Below are 12902 nucleotides of genomic sequence, written 5' to 3' on the forward strand. Positions count from 1 at the left end.
TTTTAGCATGATTTAATACTTTTAAATTATGATTATTTTCATTATGACTTGTTAATTTGCAACTTTTGTTTTACGTGATTTCATTATTATTATTTTTGTTGGATATTTTAGTGTCATTAATCATATCATATTGTGTTATTTTTTTAAGAAACACCTTAGATAGTTGTATTTTGGTAGGACTAAAAAAATATTTGAAGTACAAGTAAATTATATGTTTGTATGAATACTTTACCGGAAAAATCCGAAAAACCCCAAAAAAACTCGAGGTTGAAAAACCCGAATTTTATTGGTTTAGTTTGGTTTATAAATTTAAAAATCCGACAAAAATAGTTTGGTTTGATATTTGAGAAATCCGAACCAATCCGGCCATGTACACCCCTACTTGATATCGATCTCTAACGATAATAATAATAACATATCAGTATAATCCTGCAAAATAGGACTTAGGGAGGATAAAGTGTTCGCATATCTTACTTCTCCCTCAAATAGAGAGATTATTTTCGATAAACTCTCAATTCAAGAGAAAAAGTCCAAAACAATTCAGATTACAAAGTAACATAAGTACAACAAATAACAGATAGTAACAGAACAATAGCTACTACAACAACATAATATGATAGTCAAAGAATAAGCTAACAAACAATAGTAAAAATCGAAGGACTAAAAATTACAAAAGATAATACTACAACTACTGGTATAAACGAATATTATATCTCTAACAATACCTGAAACATTTTGAAGGGAACATAAAGTGGAGGACCATACTATAAATGGAAAAGTCCAATCACGATTAAAGTGTCTCTCAACTTGCCATTGTAGGAAAAGCATATTTAGAGATATATAACTTCAAGCATAATTGACATTTGACTCATAAAACTCCATTATAACTTATATTTGTTAGATTTCTCTATTTTTTCTTTATAACTTTGAAAGTTGAAACATCGTGATTTTTTTCAATTAGTTTTTTTCTTCTTTTTTTGCTATACAATCAAAGTCCAAAATCACTCAATCAGAAAGAAAAGAAAAAAAAAAGTTGTAGCCCATTTTTTTTTTTTTGCCCATTAATATTTTATACTTGAATAAAATTTTATAATGTTTTATAATATTCATTTTCTTTCACTTCTATTTGAATTCTTGTTATATATTGAAAGACTCTAGGTCAATATATCTAGTGTCAATATACTTCTTTTATCCACATTTGTTACTATAATATTTTTATAATTCTTGTTGTCTCTAATATTTTAATGGAAAAAGACTCAAATATGTCATCAATTTTTGAGAAAAGGTTTATTCGTGTCATCCATTAAAAGTTTGGTTCATCTATGTCATTTTCGTTTGAGAAAATGTTCATTCATGTCATTATTTATTAATCGAAAACTATTTCGTTGTGTCTCTCATTTTCAAAACACACATATCTGGTCATGAATCCTCCTTTCTTTTCTTTTAGATTTTTTGTTTGAACAACACATGTAAGATAGTTGGAGTTGATAATTAGGTCCCTCATTATACACTAGAATAAGTCAATTCTTAAAATATTTTAGCATTCTATTATAATAATGGAGTCTCTCTAAAGCGCAAATATCTTATCACACTATCTTTAAAATTATGATTTTTTTAAAAATGCACAAGTCTTATCACACTAACTTTATATTATGAATCTTTAAAAATGAAGAAGTCTTATTGCACTGTCTTTAAAATTATGAATCTTTTAAAAACACAAAAATCTTATTTCACTACCTTTAAAATTAAGAATCAATTCTTAAAATAACATGTGATAATTAATTTCTATTAGAAACAATATGCAAGATTAATACAAGATAAAACGTCCTCTTCTTCTTATTTCTGATTTTTTATTCAACTAAATAAATTACACATGTTATAAGGTGGCTAGCTTTTGAATTAGGTCCCCTCATCATTCTATCTTTCACATCTATACACACACTAGAAGAAATATAATGCATTTTTTCCTAAATTAAAAATGTATTCAAACTTTCATTTGGTACAAATTATTGTAAAGAATGGTGACTACCGTGTCATAATAATGGAGTCTCTTATAATTGTATGAAAGTCTTGTTACATTATTTTTAAAATTACAAATCAATTCTTAAGATATTATTCAGTATCAATCTCGTGAAAAGCGTTCAAAAGCGGAGGAAACCACATAGTAGATTTGTATTGGAATAACATCGTGAAAATTTTATAACATCACTACTTTTAAAATTACAAATCAATTCTTAAAATATTGTATCAATATAGTGGGACCTCCTAAAAAGCGGAAACATCTTATCATATCACCTCCAACAACAATAATAATAAATAAAACCACATATATAATAGTCTTGTGCTGGAATCAATTTGGGGTATGCATCTTAGCTTCTCAATAATTAGCATTTCATAATTAAGCAAAAAACTTTCTTGGTAAAATTATTGTCAAGAATATGACGAATTTGATCGTGGATAAAAGTCAATTCTTAAAATATTGTATCAATAGTGGGACCTCTTAAAAAGCGGAAACATCTTATCACATCACCTCCAACAACAATAATAACAAATAAAACCACATATATAATAGTCTTGTGCTGGAATCAATTTGGGGTATGCGTCTTAGCTTCTCAATAATTAGCACTTCATAATTAAGCAAAAAACTTTCTTGGTAAAATTATTGTCAAGAATATGAAGATTTGATCGTTGGATAAATCGCCAATTCTTAAGATATTGCGTCATAATAGTGGAGTCTTTTACATACAGGCGCAAAAGTCTTATCACGCTACCTTTAAAATTTTGAGTTAATATATCTTAAGATATTGTATCAATATATTAGAATTTCTTAAAAAACACGAAAATCTCATTATATTACCTCCAACAATATAATATGATTGATGAAACGAGATAGTAATTATTTTGTGCTGGAAGCAATTTAGGGTAGCTTCTCAACAATGTTACTAATTAGCACTTCATAATTAAACAAAAAACTTTCATTTGCTACAAATTATTGAAGAGAATATGGTCACTCTTTAGATGAACCGACAATTCTTAAGATATTGTGTTATAATAGTGAGTCTCTTACATGCGTGTGTAAAAGTCTTATCACACTATATATATAAGGTCAGAGGCTCTTAAAAAACATGAACATCTTATCATATCACCTTCAACCATATGATAAAATCACATAGTAATTTGTGGGGGAAGTATTTTAGGGGTATATGTCTAAGCATCTCAACAATATGATTTGTTATAAAATTATACTATATGATATAATTATGCATCTTAATTGTCTCCTCATTGCTTCAAATATCTATTAATTATGAATGTCATGATTACTAACCATCAATAACCACTGGACAGGGGCGGCTCAACAAATCTCGTGGCCTAAGGCAAAATCATATTAAGAGGTCCTTAAATTTATTTTATAAAATTTATACATTAACAAGAAAATCTATTTTTTACACAATAGATTAATCATTTAAGACAAAAAATATCAATTTTTATACAAAAAAAAAAAAAAAAAAAGAAGAGTACAAAAAATAAAAGTGATGGATTATCGATGTTAAGCTTCAAAACTCAAATTGTAATTTTAATTTGGCTATCATCACAAATAAGAAAAAGAAAAGAACATACATAACTTAATAGTTGAAGTTTTGAGCATGGATACTAACAAAAATATCCAAATTTCATATCAATTTAAATGATATAATTCATTTCATTAAGTAGCACGTGAATATCTAAAATAAATTATAAAATTTTCATATAATATATTAAATTAAAACGAAAAGGAAATTTGTGCATGAATATTTTTATGTTCACGTAGTCTAAGAAAAAATTGAAAAAAAATCATTATGTTATCAATATATATAACTTAGTTTCTATATAAAAAGGATAAAATTTAAAATTGGAAGTTAAAACAAATATATCAACTAATGAGTGAAAAGATTATGAGAATTTATGAACTTATTGGTAAAAAATACTCTCAAACAAATAATAATAAAAAATATACAATAACAATTTTATTTATATAAATTATATTAATATATAATCAAATTAATAATAATAATTTAAACAAATTTGGGGCCTTCAAATTTTTGAGGCCTAAGGCAATGGCCTCACTGGCCAAGCATTAGAGCCGCCCTTGCCACTGGATTATATGGAATAATTCTATTATTGTCTCTTCGTAATAGTAAGGTCGCGTCGAAATAATCAGGTGTCATATGTAAGGTTAACAAAGTAAATTTCAGAAGACGATAAAATTAGAGATAACAAAAGAGAAATATATTAAAGAAGATACAAAAGTTTAACATGGTTTAGTTAATTAATTAACCTACATCCACAAACAAGAATGAACAATTTACTATATAAAAGAGAGTACAAGAATATCGAGAGAATTAAATAACTTCACAATATTAACTCAACTTATGCATGCAAATATGAAGTTTGGACATAAACGTCTAAAATTTAATTCGCCAAAGTCTAACTTCAAACAATTTAGAAGCAAATAGCTTCAATTACATATGACGTAAATTTCAAATATTTTTGTCTGAATTCCATCATGTCATATATGACTGAATTCACTTGATACTGACCTAGACATTTCCCTTCTTGACGTTCTATCATAAGACCTTTAGTTAAAAATAAATAAGCATATATTACCCTTTCGATATTCATGAACTTTTGTAAAGAATGTAAATAATAGGAATCTTTTAGTTTTTTTTTATTATTATTAATTTTAATTAGTATATTTGTATATAATGAGAATGTATATATTTACAACAATTATATCTTTTTACATATTTATTACACACTGAATATATACGTTTAATCGTTTGACTAAAACTGTTAAATTCCTAAATAATGTGTGAACTGTTTTAGTCGGTAAAAAGACGACAAAACGAATAGTCCAAAAAACTATTATTCTAGTAAACAACTTTTTGAAAAATAATTACAGCATGTGTTTTTTTTAGGAGGGACCTATAAAGACCATAATAATTATAGGTGTTATGCGGAAGCTAGTAAAATGAATCTCGAAATATTATAAGTAAGAAGATAAATAAAAAATATTTTAAAAGACACAAAGATTTAACGTGGTTAGATCAATCGACCTACATCCAACAATTCACTATATAAAAGAGAGTGCAAAATATAGAGAGGAATAACCTCCCGCAATTCACGCGAAATACAAAGAGGTTCACACAAGTGTTAACGTACACTTGTGTCCTACACAAAATTCTCAAAGCTGCTAGGACTACATTGTGAATGTTACTATGTTAGAAGGAATGAGTCACTATTATAGAATCATAATTTTTTTCCTACAAGAAATGACTAACCAAATATGAAGATTATATGTTTTTCTTCTTCTATAAGAAAAACTCAAATTATGATAAGAAGCTTAAGGCAAATATCCAACAGAATCAACCTTTGCTTTTTTTAAAATTAATTATGTGAAAATAATTTTTGTGATCTTTTAAACTAATAACGAGGAATATTTTTAATTTCAAAATGTAACGAAAGATATAAATGATCTATTTCACGTCGTAGGGGTCCAATATGCCAAAAAGAATAAAGTGATGGTATACATATGTAACAAAAAGGGTAAGTATGATCAGAAATTCAGAATAAAGTAGAAGATTCTAGCTTTAAACTTGCCACTTGAGAAATAGACATAGACAGCCTCAACTAATGTTAATTAATTACTTTTAATTACTCCGTTTCTATTTATTTATCTAATATTTTCTAATTTAATTTCCATTTTTATTTGTTATTTTTGATAAATTAAGGAAGGACATTTTCTTCTTCTCTCTTATATATACCCTCAATTTATTTATATTGAGTTAATGTCTTTGAAAAATATAGTGAGTAAATATGTTTAAGACTCTATCAATTAATAGGAGTAAAATAATAAAATCACTATATCAATCATTATTTTCTCAACAGGCGTGTCAAGACCGAATTGTGCAAACTAATCATAATGGACAAAATGTAATCACAATTGTGCAAACTAATCCACGATCTTTTGGTTTAGGTTAGGGTTTAACTTATGAAAGGAAAGGCTCACCAAACACATCAAATCACAATGGACAACGTTATTATTAGAAATATAAAAGAGAGAAATTTATGCTATAAAGTATAAATTTTTTTTTTATTTTCGACAGACCACCTTATTAAAAAAATGCATTGTGAAAAACATATTCTTATTGAAATAGTGAAATTTTTCTAATTTTTTGTATGAAAAATATTATATATATTTTTTCATCGATTTAACCAAAATATTTGTGTAAATAGTCATTGAATATTTTTTTAGTGAGAAAATATTTGTTTTAGTAGTTCAATTAACATGGGCTTAGCCTAACTAATATCTCTGTGATTAATTAGTTCAAATAAATGAGAATTACTTAAGGAAACAGAAAGTTGGAACACAATTTTAACTATTCATTTGGATTCTAAATAAATTATTTATACATATTTAAAAAATAAATAAATATAAATATAGAATTTAAATTAAAATTGTATTGGATTCTGTCAAATCTCTAACTCGTCTATATACGCCTCTGGATATGCATGCACGATATAGTAATTGCCTTAATTAAAAGGATAGTACCATATCAACGAATACGGTGAAATTACTCTTAATTAAAAGTCCTAGATTTGAACCTAAAAATTAAAAAAAATTGTTGATAAAACAAAGATTTACCCAATATATGGTGGACCTATTTGGCATGAATTCGAACTAGTATGGCTAATCGACTTCAAATACTTGATGGTTAAAAGAAAAAATTATTAAAAAAATATTGAGTCCATTTCTGGAGGATATTTCAACAATAAAATTATCTATTTCTTGGTTTGATAAATTCCTACGGTCTATTTTTTTTGTTTTTGTTTATGTTCTCGATTCAATGATTGATATCTGCATCGAAGTTCAATTAAATTTAAATTTTCTTCTTGTCTTTTTTTTCTTTTATGTTTTCCTGATATTTTTCTTGAACAACACATGTAAGATGGCTATCAACATGAGTTGTGGTGCAGTGGTGAAACTGTTCACTCTTAATAAAAGGTATTGGGTTTGAGTACTGGGTATGGAGAAAATCTTGTTGGAAGCACTACCTCCGAATGGGCCCTGACATGCACGATTCAAATTTTATCGGAACTTTAATATGAACTGCAAACACCGAATAAAAAAAAAAACACGTATAAGATGGCTAGGTGGATATGAATTAGGTCCCCCTCATGATCATTCACTCTTTAGACATCTATACACAAGAATGCCACTTCTTTTTCTATTAATAGACCTTTGGAACATCAATGCGTGAATGTGAACTAAATTCATAATTAGGGAAACTTTCGTTTTGATATAAATTTAACTTTAATAATGATGACTCGTAAGTTGAACTGTCAATTCTTAAGATACTGTATCATAATAGTAATAAAGATTCTCTCAAATTAGCGCAAAACATCTTATTATGTTATCTTTAGAATTACAAATCAATTATTAAGATACTATTTATAGTGGAATTTCTCGATAAGCGTAAAAGTCTAATTACACCACTCCGACAACAATGATAAAACCATATAGTAGTAGTAATTTTTTGTTGGAAGCATTTTAGGGGTATATGTCTTAGCTTTTCAACAACATTAACTTACCCTCTTCTTCTTTCTTGTTTTTTTTTTAAAAAATAAAAATAAATTTACATTTCATCATTTTATTTATTATAAGGTGTGATAATTTCTACTAGAAACATTATCCGAAAAATTAATTCAATTGTTAATTTCATAAACTGACATATAGGGTGTGTTTGGTATGAAGGAAAACATTTTTCGGAAAATGTTTTCCAATTTTCTCATGTTTGGTTGGGTTAAATGTTTTGGAAAATGTTTTCCAAATCAACTCATTTTCCTCAAATTTAAGGAAAATGACTTCCCTTCAAAACTTAAGGAAAACATTTTCCAAAACTTTCTTCCAACTTTCAATTAAAATAAAATTGTTGAAAAAATATTTTCAATTTCAAAATTTCTTTTTTTCACCCTACCTTGCCCCCCCCCCCCCCTCCCACACCTCCTACCCCCCTCCCCAAAAAAAAAAAATTTAAGTTTGTTTTTAAAAANTCTAATCACACCACTCCGACAACAATGATAAAACCATATAGTAGTAGTAATTTTTTGTTGGAAGCATTTTAGGGGTATATGTCTTAGCTTTTCAACAACATTAACTTACCCTCTTCTTCTTTCTTGTTTTTTTTTTAAAAAATAAAAATAAATTTACATTTCATCATTTTATTTATTATAAGGTGTGATAATTTCTACTAGAAACATTATCAGAAAAATTAATACAAGTGTTAATTTCATAAACTGACATATAATCACTGTTGAAATTAAATTTGTATGATATTTAGCTTTTCAACTGTTGATTAGGCGGCTAGCTAAAAATGATTAAATTTGTAGGACTAATTATTACCAACACATATAATCACTACAAGTTGACATAAAAAAAAAAAAAAGCAAAAATATGACATGATATATGGATTAATTATTGCATATTCATAATATTAGTCGGCAAACAAAACAAAGTTAGTTCCCATTGATCCTTCAAAAAATATATATATAAAAATTATCGGTGTATATAATTTAAATCCCCTTTCAAATTTTAGCATGTATTTTTCTTAATCACGCATAATATACAATTCTTCGTGTCCAAACAAATGATACATAGTCACCAAAAAAGATTGTGATGATATGAATAGCAATTTTTATCATCTTACCATCAAAGGATGTGGTGTAGCGGATGAGGCTGCTCCTCCCTTAACCAGAGGTCTCGAATTCGAGCTTGGATATGTAATGATATCCCGACTAATTAGATTTGTTGTGTGTGGATCATTAAAAGATTGAAGTGCTCTGTTACCAGGATTGTTTACATCTCTAATATTTGAATCCCGAAATTTAGTTTAAAATGAAAGGATCTTATCACTCGCAATTTTCAGTGATACGTCATCAGATTAACTTGACTTATAACAATATTTAATGTTTTGTGACAAATCTAATTTAATAACTAGAAAAAATAAAATAAACAACTTGATATAGTCGATCAAATTTAATTGACAGTGTAAATAACTTATAATATGTTAGCAAATTACATAAATAATACATAATTAACAAAATGAGAAAACTAATTAATAATGAACAAAACGTTGAAATACACAAAATGCAAATTTTCTGATAGATGGCCCAAACATCAGACAGAAATTCACATAAATAATCGTTCTTTCAAATAATAGCCAATAAATATATATTTATATATATTAATATATAATATACATAAAATATACATGTTGATATATTATAAATATTTGTTTATATAAATTTAATTAATAAATATAATTATCTTTTATGGACCGAACAAACATATAATTGAGGAATTGACACATATAGACAAGTGTTACATACAATTGGCAACATATAGCCCAATATTATTTAGCAATTAATAAACAAATAAAAAATTGGCACATATTAGCCTAAAATTAATATATCAACATTTTTTCAATTGTTTTTTTAAAAATAATAAAATATATTTGATATCATCTTTGTTCTAACTTCCAACCATTACCCCTTAAAACTAGCAAAAGATTATTTAGAATTATATCTCCTTTCAAATTATTACGTGTTTTTTAAAATAATAAAAAAAAAAAAATTCCATCTCTCTTCTAACTTCCAACCATTTCTCCTTAAAACTAGCAAAAGATTATTCAAAACTCTCTCCTTTCAAATTATTTCGTATTTTAAAAAATAATAAAAGAAAATTAATGTCATCTCTATTCTATCTTCCAACCATTTCCACTTAAAACTAGCAAAATACTGTTTAGAATTTTATTTTTCTTAAAATTAGCAAATAATATTTTGATTATGATTATTCTTATTTCAAAGGTATTCCTATGAGTTCATTACCTGCCAATTATTTTGCCTTTGAACTCAATCCATATTCATCTAACAAATTTGTATACATTTGTTTGCATTGGTATTCATTAATCCGTATTCATCTAAAAGATTGGCACACATTTGTATTGGATACATTTGTTCGTATTCATAATAAATTGGTATACATTTATATTTATTTACATTAATATCTTTCAAAATTTACATATGTATACATTTGTATTGGATACATTCGTCCATATTCATTTATAAATTGGTATACATTTGTTTGCATTAATATCTTTCTAATTTTACATTTGTATTGGATACATTTGTTCTTATTCATAATAAATTGGTACACATTTATTTGCATTAATATATTTCAAATTTACATTGGTATACATTTATATTTGATACATTCGTCCATATTCATTTATAAATTGATATACATTTGTTTGCATTAGTATGTTTCTAATTTTACATAGGTATACAGTTGTTTGCATTACTATTTTGGAATGCAATCAACGGAATTCATTAACAAATTAGATAATTTTACATTGTTATGTGTTCGTTTGTATTCATTAACAAATTTAGATACATTTGTTGGAGACAAAATAAATATTCATTATCAAATTCAATCAACGAAATTTAATATTTCAAAATATTGTCATAAATATATTAATTTATTATTTATTAAAAATAAAAACGTCAATTTCAGAAATCACGAAACGTTGCAGCTTTTGGGGGAAGAAAAGTTGTAAAATTATAATACAAATACGAAAATTTGTAAAAAGAAAAAATCTTGCATCCAACTACAAGATAAAGAATGTAGAAATTTCAACTTTTATTAAAATAACCCAGACAATCAATATAAAAAAATTAGTATGATTTGAGTTACTTGTTGTGAAGAGTTACTATTGTGATTGATCTTTAATGGAAATATTTCAGAGAAGAAGATAGAAATCCTAAACTTGAAAGAGGGAGGGAAAAAAAGGAAAGAAAGAGAGAATTGTAAAATACATAAGAAAAAAATTGTTGACAAATTATAAGGAAAAAGAAAAAAGGAACAACTTATAAGGAGAGAGAAAAATCTCTCTAACTGCTAGGAAATAGAGAGAAAATCATGAAAAAAAAGCATTTTTTTTAAAAAAGAATATGGCTATTTAATGCCAAATAAATATTAATTTTATTTTTTTTTGCTACAAAATTTAAAGTGAGCTATTTATTGCCAATAAAGTCTACAGGTTTCATGCTATGCCATTTTTTCTATAATTTGTCCCAATATTTATCTTGAAATAATAATGGCAAGACAATGTTTTCAGCCACTGGGCCAATATTTCCTTATGAAAGGCCCAAATTTGCTATTCAAATAATTTTGCATGTAAGGTATACTAGAATTTATGGACGATTGAGCGCGTTCAATCACTATACCCAAAATTTTATCTTATAAACAAAATTAATTTATGCTCATAACTTATGTTTGATGAGTAACAATCATTTTTTAAAGTATATGATTAAGAAAATAAAAAATTCAAGACCATTTTTTCATAAATCATCCCATCAAAGAGAGTTAAAAGTGCAATATTTTACAATTATAGACAGTTATTCAATAAATGGTCTTGTTTTATATATTGTTTTACAATGTAAATATTTATAAGCTTAAGTCACTCAACCAACAAATAAATATACTCTAGTATTTATTATTTTTGTTGTTGGGCTCTTTTTAGTTCTATATCAGCTAAATACAAGCTATTATCATTATCGCATGAATAATTAGATATTCAACTAGTAATCAAAATGTACTTGTAGGAACATAACTCTATCAACGAAATTACATCGTCCGAATCAAGTAAAACATATGTATGAATTAGTCAAATCTATTTTTTCAAAGTACAACTAGATCATTCTGAACTTAAATTATACATAAATCTCACTAATGAATTAACTCATTGAGTAAAACTATGCTTACTTTATATATTATCAATTAAGATGACTTTAGTTATTTTTTTAGAAAAACTTAACAAATAAAAATATAATAAATTTATATAGTCGATCGTAACTTATGAAATTAATTTTAAAAATAATATGATACATTGATTCCTTTTTTTGTCGTGTTCTTCGATTTCAACTATTCCTCTTAAAAGTGTGATATGACAATGAAACATGCTTTGTCTCTTAACAAAATGCACAAAACAAAGCCAAAGACCTTTCAGGTGTGGGTTTGTTCCCCCACCCCCCACTCCCTCTTTTTGACGGTAAAATATTTTATCAGATCAATTGAATTTAATATTTTAACATAAAAATCTACTAAAATTCCTATAAACATTGATTTCAAATTCATAATTCTAAAAATAAAATAAGTCAGATCTATATAAATATCTTAAATTCAGAATTTATTAAATCTAAATTCTGAATTATATTTCTTTCTTCTCCTTTTTATTATGATTTCCGACTCAATGAAGAAAAAAGATGATAAACATTAAAAAAAAACACAACCAGAATAAAGTTTTAGATATGGGCTAAAGAAGAAGATTACACGAAAAGCGTATTTTTATTTTATTTTATTGTTTGATTTAAAATAGATGGAGTTTGAGAAAAATAATAATAAATTCTGAAAGTTATAATCTTAATTATGTCTTAAATTATATATATAAATAAATAAATAAAAAATATACCTTNCTCTCTCCGTTACTTTTTCTTCAAATTAACCTTACGCGAAGAACCTTAACCTCAATGATTTAAAATAAAATTCACGAGGAAAGAAAATACAAGTCATAATTTTATTCAACAGCGAATAAAATGAAGCATAATATTGTTACTAATGACTTGATTATGTTAAACTTTATTATAAAAAGAAAAAAGTTATTATCCGTTAAATCCAAAGTTTGTACTCCAACGATTTCATTGAACGGAATTTGTTTAATTTTTCAGAAATGGTAATTTATAAAATGGTAGATTTGCAATTTTTTAAACTTTTTTTTTAAATAGATCAATTTTATTATTCTATTCAT

At 25.9% G+C, this 12902-nt stretch overlaps 2 protein-coding genes across 2 annotated transcripts in view; both read right to left on the reverse strand.

The window, feature by feature from the left end:
* The window catches only part of LOC125866255 (60S ribosomal protein L11-1), a 60491-nt gene extending 53986 nt beyond the window's left edge, over positions 1-6505 (reverse strand). The window contains exon 1 of the mRNA XM_049546596.1: positions 6500-6505. Within this exon, the coding sequence (XP_049402553.1) occupies positions 6500-6501 (2 nt within the window). The 5' untranslated portion in view covers positions 6502-6505. The remainder of the gene's footprint in view (positions 1-6499) is intronic.
* Positions 1-12902, reverse strand: part of LOC125866233 (cytochrome P450 CYP72A219-like) — a 221818-nt gene that overhangs the window by 201604 nt on the left and 7312 nt on the right. The window lies entirely within an intron of this gene.

The sequence above is a fragment of the Solanum stenotomum genome, chromosome 5, assembly GCF_019186545.1.
Source record: "Solanum stenotomum isolate F172 chromosome 5, ASM1918654v1, whole genome shotgun sequence".
Classification (NCBI taxonomy): Eukaryota; Viridiplantae; Streptophyta; class Magnoliopsida; order Solanales; family Solanaceae; genus Solanum; species Solanum stenotomum.